General features: G+C 46.0%; 7 protein-coding genes across 7 annotated transcripts; 2 read left to right on the forward strand and 5 right to left on the reverse strand.

Annotated features, from left to right (window-relative positions):
* Window positions 1-105: 105 nt before the first annotated feature.
* C8R40DRAFT_559966 (uncharacterized protein) lies at window positions 106-3,306 on the reverse strand. Its single transcript, XM_046235459.1, has 9 exons — window positions 2,918-3,306; window positions 2,108-2,857; window positions 2,009-2,057; window positions 1,847-1,957; window positions 1,652-1,796; window positions 1,476-1,601; window positions 1,127-1,412; window positions 981-1,076; window positions 106-930 (listed from the first exon to the last, which is right to left on the reverse strand). Exons 2-9 carry the CDS (start codon window positions 2,838-2,840, stop codon window positions 239-241), a joined length of 2,238 nt encoding a protein of 745 aa, XP_046082599.1. The 5' UTR covers window positions 2,841-2,857; window positions 2,918-3,306; the 3' UTR covers window positions 106-238.
* Window position 3,307: 1 nt separating this feature from the next.
* On the reverse strand, window positions 3,308-6,997 carry C8R40DRAFT_560010 (uncharacterized protein). Its single transcript, XM_046235460.1, has 3 exons — window positions 6,410-6,997; window positions 4,853-6,331; window positions 3,308-4,789 (listed from the first exon to the last, which is right to left on the reverse strand). Exons 1-3 carry the CDS (start codon window positions 6,843-6,845, stop codon window positions 3,666-3,668), a joined length of 3,039 nt encoding a protein of 1,012 aa, XP_046082600.1. The 5' UTR covers window positions 6,846-6,997; the 3' UTR covers window positions 3,308-3,665.
* Window positions 6,998-8,667: 1,670 nt separating this feature from the next.
* Window positions 8,668-11,904, forward strand: C8R40DRAFT_1122213 (uncharacterized protein). The gene is made up of 15 exons (XM_046228852.1): window positions 8,668-8,828; window positions 8,882-8,887; window positions 8,939-9,021; window positions 9,078-9,097; window positions 9,153-9,582; window positions 9,641-9,985; window positions 10,042-10,280; window positions 10,338-10,494; window positions 10,547-10,634; window positions 10,685-10,764; window positions 10,817-10,960; window positions 11,014-11,150; window positions 11,207-11,230; window positions 11,280-11,579; window positions 11,638-11,904. The coding sequence occupies exons 1-15, from the start codon at window positions 8,732-8,734 to the stop codon at window positions 11,717-11,719; spliced, it is 2,232 nt and encodes a 743-aa protein (XP_046082601.1). The 5' UTR covers window positions 8,668-8,731; the 3' UTR covers window positions 11,720-11,904.
* A 126-nt stretch (window positions 11,905-12,030) lies between these two features.
* On the forward strand, window positions 12,031-14,433 carry C8R40DRAFT_560088 (FAD/NAD-P-binding domain-containing protein). The gene is made up of 16 exons (XM_046235461.1): window positions 12,031-12,226; window positions 12,277-12,374; window positions 12,425-12,448; window positions 12,504-12,534; window positions 12,596-12,621; window positions 12,675-12,819; window positions 12,875-12,961; window positions 13,016-13,250; window positions 13,316-13,388; window positions 13,445-13,475; window positions 13,528-13,621; window positions 13,687-13,805; window positions 13,869-13,986; window positions 14,046-14,168; window positions 14,227-14,258; window positions 14,315-14,433. The coding sequence occupies exons 1-16, from the start codon at window positions 12,079-12,081 to the stop codon at window positions 14,344-14,346; spliced, it is 1,416 nt and encodes a 471-aa protein (XP_046082602.1). The 5' UTR covers window positions 12,031-12,078; the 3' UTR covers window positions 14,347-14,433.
* Window positions 14,434-14,519: 86 nt separating this feature from the next.
* On the reverse strand, window positions 14,520-15,453 carry C8R40DRAFT_1072537 (uncharacterized protein; the record flags this gene model as incomplete). The annotated part of the gene is made up of 3 exons (XM_046226472.1): window positions 14,520-14,929; window positions 14,988-15,087; window positions 15,139-15,453. 3 exons carry the CDS (start codon window positions 15,451-15,453, stop codon window positions 14,520-14,522), a joined length of 825 nt encoding a protein of 274 aa, XP_046082603.1.
* A 183-nt stretch (window positions 15,454-15,636) lies between these two features.
* On the reverse strand, window positions 15,637-17,945 carry C8R40DRAFT_560216 (uncharacterized protein). Its single transcript, XM_046235462.1, has 6 exons — window positions 17,662-17,945; window positions 17,174-17,612; window positions 17,090-17,118; window positions 16,757-17,016; window positions 16,537-16,703; window positions 15,637-16,473 (listed from the first exon to the last, which is right to left on the reverse strand). Exons 1-6 carry the CDS (start codon window positions 17,811-17,813, stop codon window positions 15,766-15,768), a joined length of 1,755 nt encoding a protein of 584 aa, XP_046082604.1. The 5' UTR covers window positions 17,814-17,945; the 3' UTR covers window positions 15,637-15,765.
* A 562-nt stretch (window positions 17,946-18,507) lies between these two features.
* On the reverse strand, window positions 18,508-20,090 carry C8R40DRAFT_1122235 (FSH1-domain-containing protein). The gene is made up of 9 exons (XM_046228853.1): window positions 19,886-20,090; window positions 19,793-19,826; window positions 19,694-19,733; window positions 19,431-19,639; window positions 19,354-19,370; window positions 19,259-19,295; window positions 19,134-19,195; window positions 18,887-19,071; window positions 18,508-18,809 (listed from the first exon to the last, which is right to left on the reverse strand). Exons 1-9 carry the CDS (start codon window positions 19,921-19,923, stop codon window positions 18,658-18,660), a joined length of 774 nt encoding a protein of 257 aa, XP_046082605.1. The 5' UTR covers window positions 19,924-20,090; the 3' UTR covers window positions 18,508-18,657.
* Between the last annotated feature and the right edge of the window lie 210 nt (window positions 20,091-20,300).

The raw sequence follows: 20,300 nt of genomic DNA on the forward strand, positions 1-20,300 counted from the left end.
AAACTTTCAACCTGCCACGAGTTCTCAAGCCTAGCTTGTTCTATATAATTTACCAAGAGCTACAGAATAGGACGAGATACAAAAGACAGATCTACATACACAAATTCTACATATTTCGATCATTCCACACTGCGAAGCAGTTGAAGAAATGAAGACGAAGGAAAATGATAACGATAATGTATAAGATAACGTGTATATATATAGATACCCTCGCAGATGGCAGAAAAATATAAAAAGATCACGCAGTGAGACCAATCATCTCAGCCTTCATATCGATTTCGTGTCTTAACATGGAAACTCGGATGTCGAGTTGACTGGAAAGATCGATCGAATGCGGGGACAAATTCATCGCTGCGTCGAGCTTGATACGAGCAGACTCGAGGGCCGTTTTCCATCTCTGTCCCGAATCAGCCAATGGACCTTTCCCATTATTTTCCTCGACTTCGACCTCCTTCAGGTCCAAAACCGCTAGTTCGAACATAGCTAGTCCACCGATCCAAGTACTGACTTTGATTGAAGATTGTAGAGCGTGTGCAGCGGAAAGCAGTTCGCGGGATGCACGAAGGCACGCGGAAGCATTGTCAGTATACGGAGTCAATTCGTCAAAGAGGGTAGAAGAGGCCGATTCTACGATGGACTCTGGTTCCGATCCCGGACTATCGATACAGGACGAAGATGAAGATGCAGGTCCTGTTGAGGGTGGGCTGTTACCCTTGATTCTTATTCCAACGCAACCAATAGAGCGATGTGCGATTCCCAACAGTAAAAAACGGAGGGCCAGTTCGTCTGGAGTGTCTAGATCAGGCGTCGTTGAAGAAATCGGATCGGCCATATAAGGGCTGTCGATGCCCAAGGGAGGCGAAAGATCTGACCACTCTTTGATATGTGCCTTTGCGAGCGAGGGTGAAATTAGATTATGAGTATTCCAAACTAGTCGTAAGGTCAGTTTGGAAAAGATGCATAGGGATTTTCAGGCTCACAAATACCCATTTCTTCTGCTGGGCTGATCCGTATGCATTCAACGAACTTGGCCTCGTCTCCTCCCAGTCGTTTTTGTTTCTTCTTGTAGAATGCCACTGTCGTGCTAATTAACGATTTCGAACAGACACAGAACCTTCGAACATACATTTCTTCTTGATCAAAACCTCCGTTGGCAATTCCTTTCCCCCAATTTTCCGCTTATCCAACAAACTGGGTATAGCATCCAAAAGTCCCTGAGCCTTATTCAAATGATTCTCCTTCTCATAAGGTAAAACGTTGTCCGAAAGAGCCAACGATATATGGCAACCAGCGGCGATGAAGTAGTACGTTCCATGAGACCAACCAGTCAGCTCCGTCAATTTGAGGAACGCCGCTGCGCTCTCCATATAGTGTCTCTGGGAGAGGCGGATCCATGCGAGCTCGAATAATAGCTGTACCAAACCAATTTTCTCCGTAAACACCCAAATAATCAACCACAGCAACAAAGGACTTACCAACGAATCGCCCTGTTTACATCCCTTGCTGTGTTCACCCTCCGCATCGCTCTGTCTCTCTTCTAGGCCGCTTGTGATGACGCGAATAGCACTTTCTGGATCGCATGTCATACGATAAATTTTCGCCTGCTCAAATAGTTTGGTAACACGAGAGGAAGATAGAATGCGATACGTACTCTGTTCAGTATCCATAGCGCGCCCGTTGGATAACGCGTCTCGATGCTCCTTACCACGCCTTCGTATTCGCGGATAATGCGAGCCTCGTCCGCCTGGTAGCCAGATAAAAGCAAGACGGTTCCGTGGTACGTCATCAGTACTAACCTGAAGGATCCTTAACGTCTTGACGATCGAAGAAAACGAAAGAAACATACCCTGCAAGGACACCATGCACTTCACCCTCGGCTGCATACTCTGCACTCACAGCGAGAGCTTGTAGTGCAAGGCGACGATCGTGGGCAAAACCAAAGAGTCCAGCTACAGATCTATTCCATAAAATTCAGAATAGAAAGGCTATATTTAGGAAACGATCTCACTGAATTTTCTTTGGCAGGAGCGAGAAGATAAGATTGAATAAGCCGAATCCTTTGGTATTATCAGCAGGCGAAATTCTCAGCGCCAACAGCAGTACTGACCAAAAGCGGTGCCGGCTATGATAAGGCTTTTCAGATTTTGAATCTCTTCCGGATTCTCTGCTTCGACGGACAAAGAGAGGGAGGAAGCTGAGGAGGAAGCTGATCCCGAGCCCCACCTACCCGCTAAGCTGAAGAACGATGAGCCCTGCCTCACAGGGGGGCGGGTGGGTTTATTGGGCTTTGTGGTAATGAAAGCACTGGAAGTTATAGCAGATGAGCCCGCTGACGAAGTTGCGGAAAATGGGAACAAAGGTGTAAGTGGGATAGAGTGGCTATCAAGACCGTTAGGGAACACTGTCTTGTACAGCTTGCTGAACTTTCCGTACGCCGAGTTCATGGAATAGATGCATTGTAGATAGCCCATGTATGACTCGCTGAGTGCGTGTGTAACGCCTAAAAGTACCACAGTGTCTGCGTTTGCGATCTCATATTCAAGGCCTGGGGGAAATGCAGTCGACGCGAATCTCGATTTCGATTTAGCTGCAGCCTTAAGTGCAGTCCTGGACCCAGCCTCTGCCAAAGAAAGAAGGCGGGCAGCTTCGCCCATCTTGCTCGAATCTAAACCCAGAGAGGCCTCCAAAAAACAGAGATAACCACTGCCAACGAGGTGGAATGGATCATTTTCTGAGGCGAAGACTTTCTCAGCGGAAGGAATGTCATCGGCAAAGAGATGATCGAATCCGCGCGAGGCCGACAAAAGGTGATTAGCAACTGCGTTCGGAGAGTAGGCCATCTTGAAGGCTATAAGTTCTACAACTTCACAGACTAAGATTGATCCGAACTAAAGGTAAGTAGCGAATAGAGACTCACCCGCAGAATCGATGTACTTTGTATTCCTGTTGCTTGTAGAACAAGAAAGAGGGGAGAAATCGACGTCGAAAACTTGGAGTCAGTTGCAGTTGACTATTAGTATATATGTCGGGCATCGAGACAACGATACGGCGGATAAGTCATACTCAATAAGGAAGACAGAGTGCGTAGAGTTTGTATGATAAGAGAAGAAAAGATAGGAGAGAGGTACATAGGAACAAAGAGCTACAAAGAGGCGGCGGTCGAAGTGTCGCCGACGCACCACTGCAGTAAATATGAGCCCAGAGGCTGCGGAGATTCGCGTACCGACGGATTTTACTGATTTTTACTGATTTTTCGTTGCAAAATGACAGTCGAGATCATTGAAATCGAGGTAAACGAGCGTAAGCGCTCTATCTCCGGTCTTTTTCCTATCCGTTTCTTTTCCTTTCCGTTCCTTACCACATGTTGGGCGATTTATATCCTTTTATATCTTTGGCACACTTACCGTCATATTAATATCTGCTAGGTACAGTGACCACCGTTGTTTTGCACTCGCTTGAACCGTACAGTCCTTCATAATACCGCAGATGATTCGAAATGACTTGCTAGAAAAATAGTACAATACTGTAAAGACTAGGTAATTGGAAGTTTGGTTTAAGAGGGATGACATTCGAATCGTACTCCATACGAATAAAATAGGCAACTGTTCATATTCACGAAAGAAAAAAAAGAAGACATAAAAAGCTCAGCGCTCACACTGGCCATTTCATGCATCGACCTTCATAGGTTCTGCACCACTAGTGGCAGCCCTACTTTTCCTACGAGCATACTCGCTCTGCCTTGCCCTCTTCTTGGCACTCAACAATACGCTTGCTTCACTACTTCTGGCTCCAGACACGCCGATATGACTTCTTCGTGCTGCGCCCATGCTCTTCCTTGGGGCCTTGTGCACCCCCACACCAAGGCTTGACCGCTTCGCGGCCAGACCAACTGCGGATGGACCTGTATAATCTGTACTAACCGATGGCCCCGATCCCCCCGAAGGGTTGCGTTGGGACGCTAGTTTGGCAATTACCTTCGAGCGAGATATACGTGGTTTACGACCTGATAAAGAACGTTGTTTGACAGTTATCTCTCGAGTAACAGTCTGTGATCTTCCACTTCGAACTGGAGAAGGCAATCCCGAGCCCTTAGGCACCACAAGCGGCTTGCTAAATATTTTTGAAGAAGACGGCGAAGAAGCAAACGGGGTTTCAGTCGGAACATTGAGGGTATCAGACTTGAGTTTATTTAAGCTAGCGGCTTTAGCCAAAGAGCTAGCGGTGGGGGCAAGGAGACGCGAACTTGTCGTCGAGCTAACACGGTTAGGATCGAGGGTTCCGCGTACACCGAGACTGGAAACCCTTGATGAAGTTGTTGAAGTTGTTGAAGTTCGAGAGACCCTCGAAGAGTTCGCGATAGAGCTATTGCGCGTGAACGTAGTACCCGTGGCCGATGATCGAACACTACTACTCTTGGTCGGAGCCGCAAATGAGGGTAGAGGAGACCGGGATCGGGAAGAATGTATCGTTGTAGCCACAGAGCCCAGAGAGTTCATTGTTCCCGCGTTAGAGACATCCCTGTTGCGAGGTGAAGTACCTGAATCTGTTGCAGAGAATTTCCTTTGAGTACCGGAAGGCGCAACTTTGGCTTTTGCCTCCGTAACTCCAGTAGAGGGCACTGACTTCGCTATAGATGTTGAACTGGAAGGGGCTTTGGATACTGGTTTAGGCGGAACTACAGCAGGGGTTTTTTTCCCTCCACCCCAGACACCCTTTACGATAGACTTTGCTGCATTGGATAGGAATCCGAACCTAGACTTGGACACCGCCTGCTTTGGCGGCAGCTTGCCTATCAAGGTTGTTCATAGTAAGCGACGCAGGCAATCAATCCGTTCAAAAATGAGCAACTTACTGTTACGACCCACACTGACTCTTCCGCGTCCCATACTAGCTCTCCCGTTCGCAGCACTGCTCCTCCTCCGAGCTCGGTTCATCTCTAACTTTCGGCGAATAGCGTCTCGCTCCTTTTCTGATTTCTCTAAAGCTGATTGATCAACCTCCTTTGCTCCGGTATCATCCTTACCGGAGAACTCGACTCTAGGTTTCTTTCCAACAGGCGCTTCCTCATCCTCATCCTCCTCCCCAAAGCCTCCAGGAACAGTTCTTCTGGTGTTGCTTATCACTCGAGTGCTTGGACGCTTCGCTGGTGCATGGCGACCATCATCTACAGCGCTGGACTTCCTCTTCTTTCCCATCTGTACCGATTCAATACTTGAACTAGTGCCTACAGGTGCTTTTCCGACCAACGATGAATTATTCTTGCGGTCCAGATATCCGGCGATACTCTCCATTCCATCGAATTGGTCCTGATGGGCTTTTTCGAACTTTTGTTGTATTTCCTTTTGCACAGCATGGGCGCCGAAGCTCTTGCGCAAAGGTTTGATCTCTCTGTCTGTGTATACTTTCTGGGTACCGGGAGTAAGATGACTTCCAGCGCCAGGACGCAGGTTTGAAACGAGGGAAGTACCAACTGCTTCGACACCATCAGCAAGCAAGCGGCGATTCATCTCCTCTAGAACCGACGCAGCGGCTGTTTGAAACTGTGCATTGGACACTCTATGCTGAGGCAACGGAGAGCCGAATACAAATGCCTGAGATTTTACGCCAGAAGGATGGGGAAAACCATCTGATAAAGATTGAGAGGGCTCAACGGTCGTAGAACTGACAAGCACATCTTCCATGGGCAAGTCAGGGTATATCTTGACATTTTCGCCTTGACCAGGCCCCGAGGGACTTCCTAGTACAAGATCAAACGCTGTGTTCCACGGCTTTAGATGTGGCGTGCTCGAGTTTTCAATGTCAAGTGTGGAAGTCGAAGGTCCAGGGGAATTTGTGATACCGATCATGGATGACGACGATACTAATCGAATGGTCGTGGTAGCACCCGATGCACTTTTTCTGGGAGTTGCTAACCCATAGCCCAAGCTGAAGCGAGCATCTCCCAAACTTAACCTAGCATTATTTGGTGCAGGCGCTCCGGGTCTGAGCACATGGCCTGGGAGTGGAGCAGTATCCTCCCGGTTAAAATCAAACTTTGAGAGCGTGGCAGGAGTAGGGGGGTTTGCACCAAAGTGCGAGAAGTCGGAAAAGTGATCTGTCTGTGGGATCTGATTCGGTGAAGGAACAGGTAAACGGGTATATGGAATCGCGTGTTTAGAGAGCTCGTCATCAGTGGCAGGCGGAAATCGGTCTCCTCGAGTTCCTGACGCATGTGCATTCTGGAGTTTTTCGCTACTTATAGGCGGTACTACGGGAGGTTGCTCTGAGAGAGAACTGGCCACGACAGATTTGGCGGAAGTGCTGCGTTTGAGCCCTAAAGAAGAGGCCAATGCTTTGATAGATGAAATTGTTGATGCTGTGAGGACCGGATCTTTAATTCGTGGAAGTCGAGAGAGCAAAGAACACGTACACTTTGAGCCACCTGTTCCAAACTCTCTGTTGGACGCGATGCTTCTCAACGTTCCGTTTCGCGATCCGCTATCTTCGTTCTCGCACTCCGCGATGCTCTCCATGACCTCCCATTGCTCACTTGGACGAGGAGGATTCACCACCGCGGTAGTGCTGCCTATTTTGCGGTCGGCGTAGTTCTCTTTGTTGTTCCCGCCGTTGTCAGCCGCCTCGTCAATCTCCATATCGCCGTTATCAATGTCATGATTTCCCGAACCGATACTTAGGGATCCTTTGGGAAGATCCTCGGCTACCCTCTTCAGTCTCTCGATAAGTTCGACATTCTTCCCTGAAGCCTTTACAGAGTGAATTTTGCAGAGCTTTACGAGTTGGTCACGTTTGAGCGAGTGCAACGCGGGAGAGTTGAACAGGATTTCCGTCGTCTGGAAAGAGGACATAGTATGGGCCGAAAGTTCAGTTTGAGATTAGTAGATACGTCCCAGCCACGGCCGGGAAAGTAAGAGGAGTTCAAGAACAACTGGCAGTGACAAGTTCAAGTTGAGAAACAAGTTACAATTGGAAATCAACCAATTCACGTGATCGTTCCCCTTGAACCGACTCGGAATAAGACAAGTGTCTCTGCGCCCCCAGTACGGTATTTTGTAGATATATCCTAGGTATATACTTGTGTCAAAGATCTGGCAGCAGCTTGGCTTCGCGTCTCCTCTCCTTGAGTAGATGGCGAGGTGGTGAACTGGTCTGATGAGAGTCCTCAGTCGACGAGATACAGTAGGTGCGAATAGGCGCTTAAATAGCGCCTTGCTTATCTTATACTCGAGTCTACATGTGACAAAACTGGCGCTCAGAGATCGCACACGTCTCAGCAATACTAGCAATACTAGTGACTGGTTCGAGGTCTAGGTGATGTTGTTTTGTCGAAGCTGGACTTCACAGTGAGTCTTTTGTACTAGTCTCATGTAATCTCAAACTCTCTTGATCAATACGACAAGTTGGAACAAATGCCTGCAGGCTCAAGGTGTAGCAAGAAATCTTCAACCAAGGTGCTTGTGGTGGGAGACTATGTACTAAATGTATGGTAACACAGCGATCATGCACAAGAACAAACTGTGGACAACCGTTCAAACGCGCGCACCGGATAATGGAGACTAGTTTAACGTTCAGGTCTGGTTCAGATCTTTCTGTGCATACTCTAGCATACCCTTCGATAAACGGCACTAGATGGCACTTCATGGGCACTGAAGCACCAGAGATATACACATACTTGCAGTCCGTCAAAACTGCCATCACTGCAAAGGCAATCGACTGGTTGTGGATATGTACATAAGTGTACATACCGTTGGATCAAATATTGGCTGATGTTGCAGGTTGTCGACATCTTTATCTCATCTGTCCTCGTCACCAGACATACCCTCACATTTCATCAGGACACAGTATGCCACTCAGCATTGTTGATTAACCTCATTCTTAAAGCATTGTCCCTACTACTACTAGTTCTGAGACAGCCATTTTTGCAAGCTCTACATGCATGCATGCCATGGCACAACTGTTATGTTATTCGTCGAGCTTAATGATCAGCTCGGATGGTTTCATCCCGGTTTCAACTTCCATCAGGTTTCCACAGGGCTCTTATACGTTTTTCATGATGGTAACTGCACAGAAACTGAGGTACGGACACTTATGTAGTAAGGATTGACCTGTACTGACTGCAGCCGATGGCGAGACAATCCCACAATTTCCGAAAACAAACAAAAAAAACAAGTTTTATCTGGTTGACTACGTTACTTGCTATTCATTATTTTTACAGCCGTATCCAATAGCTTCGGAGTGCCTGATATCCTGTGAGCTCGAGCCTCTAGGGCCCTCTACCACCTTTTCATGCCTTTTCCCTTCGTCCTTTTTGATGACTTGAATAGATAGATAGATACGCCTTAGATACACTTAGATATTGCTTTATAGAGATCAGTTGATAGTCCCCTCCTCCGAGTAGAACCCCAATCTCCGTCCTTCATGTTTAATTCAAAGTTGTAAGCCCAAGGGTCAAGAACACAAAGTGACCATACATGCAATATCCAGCCAATATCCGAGATCAAGAATCAATAAAAACAGGCCAAGCAGTGGCAAGAACATTGAAATCCGACTGCACCGGTAAAACATCCAGGTCCAGATCGACACGAAATCCGGAGTCTGAAATCAGATGCGACCGCTTACAAGCCCGTGACCCTGAAACACCGCCTACGCGCTTGAATACCCAAATAATAAATTACAAAGCTTCTATAAGTAAACCGCGAATCCTTCACTCTGTTCTATTCTCGACCGTCGAAAGATGCCAGATAACGAGTCCTCTTCTACCTCCACTCAATCTGTCCAGCCTCGGAAGCGGAGGGCCACACAAGCATGCACTGAATGTGGTCGACGTCGTGGTATTATCGCTTGCTCTGGACTATAACAGAACATGGAACTAATTGTTCTCTAGTCAAATGTGAGGTCTAGCAGAAAAACAACCACTGCTAAATTTATTGATCCGCCTCAGGTGACGGAACATCAATGCCGAATGGGATCTGTTCAAATTGTATCAGCTTGCAGATAGACTGTACCTATACTTTAGAAAAGAAGGTGTGAGATGAAACCAGCCTTTCCCTGTCCCTGGCTCACTTATGCAACTTTTGCAGAAACGCGGTCCCAAAGTCGGGTGAGCACATTAAAAAACCCTATGGCCAGTCCAACTTAGCAGCAAAAAATCTTAGATCCAAACGGCGACCTCCGTCTGAAATTGCAACGCTTATCTACACTATACTGGCTGCTCCTCAGAGCTTTGCCCTTCCGCCAGATCCTCAGTCCACTCGTAACATGCTGATAGATCTCGCAGCTTATGCACGAACTTTAGACGACAAGCTTTATAGGACCCCTTCTCCTCTAAGCGCCACCTCCAGAGCTTCGTCATTACCCACATCTCATGAAGCTTTACACGAAGATATCGAAAGTTGCGACAGCCGTAATGATATGGAATATTTAGCTACCCGCATACATGGCCTTTCGCTCGATTCCAGTGGTGTGTCTAAATTCAATCAAGTGAAACTACTACAAACGGCACTGGATATCCGCGACGAGATGTACGGCGCAGACACCAACACCATAGTTCTACAGAAACGTCCAGAATTCTGGGAACAGGCTCCGGTAGGATGTTTTTCAGTGAGAGATCCAGCTACATTTATCGATCCCTTTGTTTCTTCAGTGGAATGCCGACGAAGAACCGTCGTTCATCTTTCCAGAAGATGATCTTTTACGAGACCTTGTTTCTCTTTACTTCTCGCGACTACATTACCTTTATCCTCTCTTCCACCAGCCCACGTTCGAAATACATGTGTTCCAAGAGAAGCTACATTTAAGAAATCGAATGTTCGGCGCGACTCTCCTCGCTGTCTGCGCCAATGCTTCACGACATTCCAGTGACCCTCGAAATTTGTACGAAAACGCCCAATCAGAACACTCGTCAGGATGGAAATATTTCAAACAAATTCAGTTTCTTCGATTGACGTACCTGCAACCCATGACGTTGTTCGAGATACAACTCTATGCAGTACGTGATGTTGTTTTCTGAGTCCATTTCTGTATTTACTGGCTCGATGTTGATAGTTATCGCTGCTCTTCATGTTTCCAGCATCCAACGGAGAAGGTTCATGGCCGTGGGATATGTGCAGGCCGTGTATACAGCTAGCACAGGAGGTCATGTCGAATATTCAGCGACAGTCAAACCAATTGCATCGCGATAATGTGGAATGCGAACTCTGGAGACGGGCTTATTGGGTGCTCACCGTTTTTGATCTTTCCAGAGGCATTTTCACCGGTCGAATAAGAGAGATGATGCCTGAACAGTAATGAGCTTGGTTTGCATATTTTAAATTGACTACTCATCTTTGTGTCCCTTTTAGGCTCGATCTTGAATTTCCTATGGATTGCGATGATGATTATTGGTTCAATGATAATCCTGAACTTCGTTTCGTACAACCCCCCGACAAACCTTCTTATCTTTCGTACTGGCGGCACCTCCTCACCCTGTTAGTCGCTTCTGCACGCGCACGTCGTAAAGTAAGTGTTGAATACACGTAACTATGTTCCCTGTTTGACCCTTTTTAACAAGGGTAATGCAGAAAATCTTACTCCGGAACAAATGTTACAACGACGAACAGCATATCTCAACAATTGGATTGCTACCGTGCCAAGTCATCGTAAGTTCTTCCGGCTTCTCATCGTGAAATATTCCGACATAGACATCCAGTCCAGTGGGATCCCCATAACCCCGATACGATTTTCTTCCACCAATCTCTCATGCTTCAATATACTCATAGTAGAATTCTGGTGAGAATTTCGTCTGGTCCAAATAATTTGCATCCTTCCGACTCCAATCCAGATACAAAACCATAAAGCTTTGCTTCGGCCTGGACATATGAATTTCTCTTCGCTTTCCATGTGCGCTAATGCTGCAAGATCGTATCTTCACATTATCGAAGTACAGCATCAGCGTTCCGATTGCTTCCTACTCCCGAATTTGATAGTGCGTCTCAACATTACACAGTCCGATTCACATACTTGATTGGAGACTTATAGCATCAAGTGTTTATGTGCGGAGTGATATTGTTGATTAATCTTTGGAAGAGGACGTGGATGAACTCGATGCCAGACCAGCAGAAAGAGACAGCCGAGGTATATACATGCTTGCAGTATTTATCACTCTATGAGCGCAGGTTCGTTTGAATTTCTTTATTTGAGTCAGTATCCCTCCTTAGCACCGATTATTTAGGCACGAGTCAGCAGGGCGTCTCTAGTATGTCTTGGATATTTACAAGCCTGCTACCGTGTTGATCTTCCTCTAGTGATGTTTTATCAACCATGATATCTGCTAGTGGAATTCCTTCGCCCTCCGGAGCACCTTCTTTAAAGCGCTCCCGAAGTTATGAAGAGCTGGAATCAAGTGGATGGCAAGATGGCATTGAAGATAGTGATTCATACTATAGTCATAGTCGTCGCATCAGATCACCAAATTCCAACCCATCGATCCAAAGTACTTTCACTTCGTATATGCCGCTTATCGACCATACGCACAACGATCGAGTCTGGGATCAATCTGTCGTTGCTTCTCCGAACAATGAACCATTAGTCTCCCCGAGCGCGAAGTAAGTTTGTCTTTCTCTCATATAGTATTAATCGACGGTGATTGATCTTCATGGATAGGGCTGAGGAAGATTGGACTTCGTTCATGGGTATGGTGGACGAAATGCTACAGGCGGTTCATTCTTACCCCCAAAACTCTTGATTATCTTTTCCTTCCATTGGATGTCTACGTTCACAAACGATTATATGTACCATTTGTACGTCCACGATTTTTCGTTGATTTCTTTACATGCGCGGTCCTATTCTTACAGTTAAAATAGATGTACTTATTAATGTGTATATGTATAAGCAAAATGTAATCTCTTCACACCCGGCCTCGAATTGAACCTTGAGCTATCGGAGTATGTATAGATGCAACATAAAAGAACATACATAAATGAGCTCTCGACCATGATTTCGACATGATGTCATTGCTCACCGATTTATTCCGCCGAACGGAACGGAACGTATATATCCTTTAACTTTTCTTGTGTCGATCCAGACTTCTTTGCTTACTTCTTCATGTTGATTAGGCTGCCTCTACTGCGTCACCAGCTAGGGCCACGTGCTTTCTCTTCGAGCTGCCGTCGAGAGAAGCAGCGTCTGGTAATCCTTGGGTCTGGGTGGGGAGGATACGAGGTGCTTCGCGGAGTGGATAAGAAAAGATGGGGTATGTTGAATTTCTCCTGAACGGGTAGCGCATCCTAATCAAGGCTTCAGATGTGGTCCTGGTATCCCCGAATAATTACTTCAATTTTACGCCCCTGCTAGCTAGTTGTGCAGTCGGGACACTCGAATTCCGTTGCGCAATTGAACCCGTGAGGATTGTGATGCCAGTTGAAGGAATTTGACTAAACCAACTGCGTAGGTTCGCAGATACTCTCCAGCTGCTGTACGTGTAGAATTTCATCTGTGTACTTGTTGCTGAATTTTCGTGGAATCGCTAGGGCATCTATCAAGCGTGGTGTGACAGCATAGGTACGTTGACCCAAACTGGATTCTGTGTACGAGCACAATGTAACCTGCCGCGGCCAAACAGATTTTAGAAATAAGGTGTTACAGTGTGTACGTCTTGAGACCTCTCATCAGGTATGAATAATTCTGAAACCAAATTGAAGATGCCTGCAACAAAACCAAGTCACGTCGCGTCTCCTAGTGACACCACCTACGACCACCAGATATCGACCACTAGTCCAAGGAGCGGGTTATCCTTCCCCCTAAAATACGATAAACTTGTCATTGCTGTGGGTGCATATTCACAAAGTAAGCAAAAATACCCACTTCCATGTCAATGTTTAATCTTTCGGGTTTCGCGTAGCTTTTAACATTCCAGGTGTTAAAGAACACGCACACTTCTTGAAGGATGTACGCGACGCGCGAGCAATTCGAAGCCGAATTTTGGAGTGTAAAACCTGTTTTTTTTGGTTTCGATTATATCACGCTTATATACTTGATACCGTCCCAGGTTTTGAACAGGCTAATCAGCCAACTCTCTCCGATACGGAACGTCGACAGTTATTGAACTTTGTTATAGTAGGAGCAGGGCCGACTGGAGTGGAATTTGCTGCAGAACTGCATGATTTATTGCACGCCGAAATTTGGGAGCACTATCCCTCTTTAGCTAAAATGGCTCGAATCAACCTCTACGACGTCGCGCCAAGCATCTTGGGAATGTTCGACAGTAATCTTGTGCAGTAAGTGAAACTGAGTGGGATGACCAAAATCAGTGACCTATTTATTGATTTGCTCCATTTAACAGATATGCCGAAAAAAGTTTCCGTAGAGAAGGTATCAGTATTTGGACAAGTCATCACGTTGATAAGGTTGAATCGGTAAAAGTTTTACTGGAATTGCCAGATATTACTTATTGAAACTTTGTGACCTCCAGGGCAAACTTTTTATCAAAGAGCAAGGGGAAGGTACCTTGGTTATCCATCTCAGTGACTTCGCGTCGATTAATTGACTACACAGTCCCATACGGTTTACTCGTATGGTCAACGGGTCTTTCCCCGAATCCTCTCATTGCTTCAATTACTGAATTCAAGAAGCACCAAAAAAGCCAAAGGTGAGGTTCGCGTTCTCAATTGTTGCAGCTAAGATACAATCCTAGATCACCGTCTGGCTCAAAAGTATCATCGCAGATGATCATCTGAACGCCCTAAGAATTGATGGTACGCCTGATCCCGACGTCTACGTGATTGGCGATGCGGCCTCCATTGCAACCGGCGTTCTTCCTGCTACCGCGCAAGGTCTGTGTAGTAGTCTCGGAGACTCCTGACACTTGCCTCAAAGATTCAACATCGTTTTTCTAGTTGCCAATCAACAGGCCAAATACCTTTACAAAAGGCTCAACAAGATCATTAAAGATCAACCCCATGAAAAGCCGTTTGAATTCCATAACCAAGGAACTTTGGCTTATGTAGGTAACTGGTAAGTTTGTCTTCACGAGAGTTTCATTGTATGTATTATTAATCCTGAGATGATTGTAGGAAAGCCATTTATGACAGGCCGGAAGAGGGAGGTCTACCGGGGCTGAATAAAGAGAAGGGGCGTCTTGCCTGGCTGCTTTGGAGATCGGCGTACTTTACGCAGACTTTGAGTGTCAGAAATAAGTGAGTAAATCTTCTGCCAGAGTGAAAAGGAAAATAAATATTGATTTCAATGTATTAGGATTTTAGTCCCCTTTTATTGGTTCCTTAATTGCAAGTTTCGGTTTTCTCGAAGGTGCAATTGGTTTGACATTATTTTGATCTTCCAGGGATATTTGGACGCGATTTGACACGCTTCTAACAACATCTACGAAACGCCTTTTTTATGCAAGGCATTCACATTCACAACCGCAACAGAGAAATTCTCTGCGTCGAAGAGATTTCTCCTTATGTTTTATACCACATCTCGCATATTTTATAATACAGCCAAACTTGGTGTCAAATCAGCCTATCCTACTTGCATACTACATTTGTTCACGAACGACCTGAGCGCACAGTCGCAGGCCCGAGTCTCTTTATTCCCGACCTAAGATTATTGAAAAACTCCTTGCGCTTGAGCGCTTCTGGTACGAGACTGGCGTGAGTCTGCAGCTCTGTTATTACCTTCGACCACGAAGGGTTTATCCCTTCTGAGCACTCGATTACACCGTCTCTGCTAAGTCCGATGTGTCCGATGTGCAAAAAAGAATTGGTTTGGGGAAGTGAGATAATGGATGTAGAAAGTCCCATCATTGGTAGTCGAGGTTTGTGTTCAGGCGACACTTGTGGAGCCAAAGTGGCAGCGCTTGCATTTGAAAATCCAAAATTTTCAAATCTGGATATCGCAGATCTTTCAGAACGAACACTTGGTGCACGTCCAGAATATTTGGAAGGTGATTTGCGAACTGCAAAAGCGTGATGAGCAGGGTGGATTAAAAAAAGACAGAAAACAAGGAGGAGTACCTTTCATTTGCGAGTCTTGTGTAGGTAAATGCGTCTGCACACTCTGCCCGAAAATATATCCATCTTCATCTCTATCGAATAGGAATCCCCACATCCTGCTCTAGAAGTAATGTTCGGCAATAGTCAAGCAAAACCAAAAAATTATACTTACCCTACCGTTGAAGATATGAAAAAAGGGTTTTTCGATGTGATATATACATTCCTCTGGTATCGAAAAGGTCCATAAAATCTTTCCTGACAATTCATCTCGGAGGCGAAACCAGTAATTAGCCTGAATAAGCTTAGGACTGGCGCTCTCCTCTGTGGTAAAAAGCTCGGCGTCGGCTTCAGAGTTATTCAGACAGAACTGAATAGTGCCCCGCTGATTGAAATACTGCCAATCGTATTCCATCCCGCTAAATTTCGCATGATATAGTTTGACCGTAACTTGCGCTAAGACTCGCGAAGAAGAAGACGAGGAAAGCATGGTTGTAGGCGGAATAGACGATGGGCAAGTTTGTTGCGTAAATGTACGATACATTGTAACGAGAATGCACTCTAATAATTAAAAAAAAGCCCAGATCTTGTTCTTTTCTGTCATCGAGTCCTCATGTAGACCTCATGCGACATTCTGCATAGCAATGCCACAGAGTAGATACAAGACACGATGAAAACTCACCTACATACAACGACTAGACTATCTATATTCAGGTCAAACGCGATCTACACGAGGAGAGTGCTCAGGATCCAACAAGCACTCGAAGCGCAATTAATGAAATTGGGGCATACTATGTTATTGTTATTGTCCCGACATCGGTTGATGCATAGATAAATTTTGCCAAAATTGAACGTCTTGAAAGATATCGGAAAACTCGTCGCCGACTTGAGGGTTATCGATCATTCCCACAGTGATGGCATTGGGCATTGACGAACACATCGAACTGAGATCCAAATCTGTTTGCATCATGACGTTCTGAGAGAGTTGGCGAATTTCCCTCGCACTGATGGATGAGGCAGACAGGTACTCTGTCGGCGAAGCGGCGATCGCGGTAGCGTTGGGGGGTTCATTTACGCTTGTGACCTCGGGCTCCTTATCCCCTAGTTGTTCTCGACCATGCCCCTCGACCGTATGCCTGAGTTGGCCTTGAACAAGGCTGTCAACTCTATTCGATCTTGCAGGGATCTGCTGGTGTTGCTGCGGCTGCGACTGCACTGAAGGCAACAGCTCCTCCCTATGCATCCACAACTCCAACAGACCTCTGAGTAGGTCAGCACATGTTAATGCGGGATGCTTTCTGGGCACCTGTAGCAACTTCAAGCGTTGGATGATGCTCTCGAGCAACAAGTCGCTTGACCCAGGTAACACACATCTCCGAGCATTGAACACCATGAATTTGAAGGAAATGAGGAAAACACCAGCAAGTTGGATCAAATGGAAGAAGTAGTCTGGTGTAGAAGCAAGAAATTGGACATAACTTTCGTCACGATCGATCCTTTCGAGAAGCTCCTGGAATGAGACGAATATTTCTTCAGAGATCAGCAAGGCTTCTTTTCCCCAGGGCGTGAATACCTCTGCGAAGATATTTGAATAAGATCTGGACTCCAGAGCTCCATGACCGTAGTAAATTGAAAGTCTACGTGCAGCATTGACGGGATTGTGGATGACGAGAAGGCGGCAGCATCGTGTTACGATAGCTTGCACGCGATAGAACAGCGTATGGTCCAAGCCAAACATAACTAAAGTATTGCGTCAAGTTACTGCGTAAAGACAACTATAGTATTAAGCCCACCTCTCAAAGGCAACAAAATTCTCGTACAATTATCGATTCTTTGAAATGCGCCTGTCATTGCGTGGTGCCATGATTCGAATTCTTCCATCGCGTTCAACCGCACGGAAAGGCCCTCCTCAGTCGCGCTAAGGGTTTCTGCAAGAAGTCGGAGTCGAACATCCATAGCTTCGGTATTGTCAGCTAAGGTAGACGGGCTAAAGTGACTTGGACTACGGGGAAAACATTTGAGGTATGTCTTCTGCCTTTCAGAAAATGGTGTCCTGTAGGTTCCGATGCACGACCTGAGCATCAGAGACTTTAGAAATGAGAGGTATGACGAATTTGAAAGCTCACAGCAATTCAGCATTTGTAAGAGAGACCCACTATATAAGATAAACATTAGTCGAATCGTTCTGAATTAATGCAAAGTCCGCATACAAGCCTAGCAAGATCCGCAGCACTAGCCAACTGTAAAGGATCGACCTCTAAGCCCTGTTCTCTCATTATCTTCAACGTCGAAAACTTTTCGGGAGCTTCATTTAGTCTGATTTTGGTCGCCAAACTGAGCGCACAGCTCAAGAGCAGGTGTGGATCTCTCCATCCTTCCTCTGGTTCATTTGAATCCGATAATGGTTCCCATAGAGCGATCAGAATCAAAGCTTGGATACATTCTCGCACATATTCCGCAGGCGGGCGAAGAACAATCTGAGAAACAGCACGTTCAGTGGCACAAATAAGACGGTCAACGACGAAGGGAACGGATGATAATGATGGTAGTTTTCTTGAGGAGATGGTACAGCACACGAGGTCGAGCAACGGGAACGAGTCGGAATGAATAAGTGAGAAGCCTAACCATGGTGAAAAGCTCTCATCGAACCTGCAAAGAAAATCAATTCGAGCAGCAACATAGAGAATGGAGGACGCACAATTGTAGAAGCTCTTTGATTTGTGACTCTTCAAGTATATCTTCCAAAAGCTCGACTTGAGATTGAAATTGACTTTGTCCTTCTGATTTCATTCGAGGTCGATTATAAAGCTGAGCTTGATGCTGGGCAGAAATTTGATGTACGGCGGACATGGGAGTTGACCAATCATAGTGGTCGTCGTCAACGTCGGTGCCACAATACCTCCACTGACCAAAGTCGACCAGCCGATATTTCCATATTGATTGTGGCAATACTTTGAGATCTAAAGCCGTCGATGTAGTTGGAATTGGTGTAGATTCTTCGGAAGATTGGGATCCTGTGATTAGAGATGTAGTAGTGGGTGTCGTGGTCGAAGGACTTGATTGAGGAATAGCTTTGACATCAGTGAAATCAACGAGCTGCTCCCAGGCTTGCGAAATGCCGGGTTTGCGCCCTAGGCGCAGAGATTGCCTGTCAGCGTCCTGGTACGAACATCGCAAATCAAGCGTCTTGCACCGGTGGCAGCGAAGGATCTCGGAAGTCTTCAAATCGTCCAGTAGTTCGCATCGGGCTGATAGAAATCGGTTAGAGGAATTGAAGGATAGTAAATTCCCAAAAGAAGGCAGGGACCTTTGTTTTTTCTGCAGGTTATGCAAGCTTGAGCTGCTCTTGAGCGTCGGGAAGTATTTCGTGCTTTGGAAGCCATGTCATAAGAAGGTATATGTGGCTTAGTGTAATAGATGCTGGGCTAATACCAAGCTCGCACGGAAATTACGAGGGTTCTGATAGAGCTTATTACAGTAGCGCTATGAGGTTGCTCTCATGGAGCGCTAATTTGGCGCTAATTATTATGAACGAACATGTCCAAGCGTCTCAAGGTAAAAATCACGCCCGGTTAGACCTCAAAAGTATTCTACATTTGTCTAAGAGAGCTATCTATCCACAAGAGCTCATACAGGACCCGCTAACAATGATTCATAAAGATTGTACCGATGTGGGTTACTACTAGGATTCAAATCATTCCAAAATGGGCGTGACAGGCTCAGAGATAGGCGTGCGGTCATTGCTCGTTGGTTTTATGCCATTCGGTCCAGGAGTATTGGCACTCGGGTTTCGTATGTACTCAGCAAGAAATTTCCGCCAAGCAGTCTTAGATGGCACAAAGTGACCTGCAGAGTGATTTGTTTTCAGTTAATGCCCGAGTATTTCAAGTGTATTAGGCGACAACTGGGATAAGAACACGTACCTCCGTCATGGAATTCTACGCGCCCATTCAACGACGCATCAATTAGTGATTGAGACCGTTCTGGAGTGACGATGATGTCGTTGTGGCCTATTACATGCAATGTAGGCGTTTTGAAGTTTGGCGTGAGCAACTTGGCACCCAATGGGTCGAGAGGTTTGTATCCCGCGACAGAGATACAGAATTCACTAAGAAACAAAAAAGTATGAGCATGAGCCTGGTCCCAGCTAGAGAGCAAGCGGATACGAACAATGGTGGATGTACTGCTTTGCCGTCTTCGAGGAACAAAGGGTACGTTTCTGGTTTCTCAAGCTGTGTGAATTTGGATTACGAGTATTGAGGCGCATTTCAAGAGGCATATAAGGGGCGACGTACAAGACCAGAAAGGAGGGCAGCTAGAACAGCTCCTTGACTGTTAAAATTTGAAGGTTTAATTCTGTGAGAACTTGATGTATGACGCATTCCTGTACCTGAAGCCTAATACACCCTGAAAAGGTCGTTCGGATCCTGAATACGTGGGACAAGCGATGTGACTGCAAATACTTACATTGAAGACTCCTTGCTCCTTCAACACGTCCTTTAGCTGTGCAAGCGTAACTTCTAATCCTGCAGCAATACTTTGCACGTTCTGTGTTTTCCACCACCCACGTTGAGGCTCTTTCGACGGCGGTTCTGAATCAAATCCGGAAAAGTATCCCATCTGGGATGGTGCAGGCAGATCGACCGGCTGTAGGACATGTAGTGCATCGATGAAGACTGAGGATCAGAAGTGTGTCAATTGAATGGATTGGGGTGAAAAAGATGGTGTACCTAGCTCCACTTCAGGAAGTTGTTGACGAAGAGCTGCGAGCTAGACACCACCGCAGTCAGATTATTTGACCAAGCACCGTTTTAGGTTGTACTAAGGACCTTCTTAGAAAACATGCTCGCGTTCTGTGAATACCTTGAAACATCCTACTATAAGAAATTATTGCCCCGAAGACGAAGGCAACCTCTGCTCACCCGTGAAGACATAAGACTCGTTTCTGAGGTGAAGACATGGCGGTGGTAGATCAAAACGGAATGGATCAAGGATGCGTATATGTTTTCCAGAAATATGCAACCCCAGAACGGCTGCTTTGGGGTTTTTTTTTCCTTCTTTACCTCGCGCTGATGGTCCTAGCGTGATCGAGATGAAAGGCTTTATAAGATGATATGAAAACTATATGGTGGCTGTCATGATCATGCATGGTAACTTATAAGTTATCAAGTAAGCGCTGGGTATGGCATCACGAGCAGCGTAGATGAAAAAGCCCGGTTTACATCTGGTTTACATGTGGACTTGAACCGTGCTCGAACAATCACAATCACATACATATACAACATTTAGCGACATCGACGATCTTTGCAAAAAATCATAATGTGAATCTGAGCACAT

The sequence above is a fragment of the Lentinula edodes genome (assembly GCF_021015755.1).
Source record: "Lentinula edodes strain Le(Bin) 0899 ss11 chromosome Unknown C8R40scaffold_37, whole genome shotgun sequence".
NCBI classification, from domain to species: Eukaryota; Fungi; Basidiomycota; class Agaricomycetes; order Agaricales; family Omphalotaceae; genus Lentinula; species Lentinula edodes.

Excerpts from the sequence above, each read along its gene's own strand:
- C8R40DRAFT_560088 (XM_046235461.1), top strand. The coding sequence starts at position 12,079 with ATGTTGATTAGGCTGCCTCTACTGCGTCACCAGCTAGGGCCACGTGCT. Across the intron at positions 12,449-12,503 it reads GCAGATACTCTCCAGCTGCT|GGCATCTATCAAGCGTGGTG; the intron begins GTACGTGTAGAA and ends TGGAATCGCTAG. Across the intron at positions 13,251-13,315 it reads TTCGACAGTAATCTTGTGCA|ATATGCCGAAAAAAGTTTCC; the intron begins GTAAGTGAAACT and ends TCCATTTAACAG.
- C8R40DRAFT_559966 (XM_046235459.1), bottom strand. The coding sequence starts at position 2,840 with ATGGCCTACTCTCCGAACGCAGTTGCTAATCACCTTTTGTCGGCCTCG. Across the intron at positions 1,077-1,126 it reads GGTTTTGATCAAGAAGAAAT|TGGCATTCTACAAGAAGAAA; the intron begins GTATGTTCGAAG and ends TTAGCACGACAG. Across the intron at positions 931-980 it reads AGCAGAAGAAATGGGTATTT|TTTGGAATACTCATAATCTA; the intron begins GTGAGCCTGAAA and ends CCTTACGACTAG.
- C8R40DRAFT_560216 (XM_046235462.1), bottom strand. The coding sequence starts at position 17,813 with ATGTCCGCCGTACATCAAATTTCTGCCCAGCATCAAGCTCAGCTTTAT. Across the intron at positions 17,613-17,661 it reads ATCAAAGAGCTTCTACAATT|GTTCGATGAGAGCTTTTCAC; the intron begins GTGCGTCCTCCA and ends TTTTCTTTGCAG. Across the intron at positions 16,474-16,536 it reads ATTCAAATATCTTCGCAGAG|GAGCTTCTCGAAAGGATCGA; the intron begins GTATTCACGCCC and ends GTCTCATTCCAG.
- C8R40DRAFT_1122213 (XM_046228852.1), top strand. The coding sequence starts at position 8,732 with ATGCCAGATAACGAGTCCTCTTCTACCTCCACTCAATCTGTCCAGCCT. Across the intron at positions 9,986-10,041 it reads TCGAGATACAACTCTATGCA|TTATCGCTGCTCTTCATGTT; the intron begins GTACGTGATGTT and ends CGATGTTGATAG. Across the intron at positions 10,961-11,013 it reads TCCTACTCCCGAATTTGATA|CATCAAGTGTTTATGTGCGG; the intron begins GTGCGTCTCAAC and ends GGAGACTTATAG.
- C8R40DRAFT_1122235 (XM_046228853.1), bottom strand. The coding sequence starts at position 19,923 with ATGTCTTCACCTCAGAAACGAGTCTTATGTCTTCACGG. Across the intron at positions 19,734-19,792 it reads CGAGCATGTTTTCTAAGAAG|CTCGCAGCTCTTCGTCAACA; the intron begins GTCCTTAGTACA and ends GGTGGTGTCTAG. Across the intron at positions 19,640-19,693 it reads ACTTCCTGAAGTGGAGCTAG|TCTTCATCGATGCACTACAT; the intron begins GTACACCATCTT and ends TCTGATCCTCAG.
- C8R40DRAFT_560010 (XM_046235460.1), bottom strand. The coding sequence starts at position 6,845 with ATGTCCTCTTTCCAGACGACGGAAATCCTGTTCAACTCTCCCGCGTTG. Across the intron at positions 6,332-6,409 it reads TGGAACAGGTGGCTCAAAGT|CATTGGCCTCTTCTTTAGGG; the intron begins GTACGTGTTCTT and ends CATCTATCAAAG. Across the intron at positions 4,790-4,852 it reads AGTCAGTGTGGGTCGTAACA|GCAAGCTGCCGCCAAAGCAG; the intron begins GTAAGTTGCTCA and ends CAACCTTGATAG.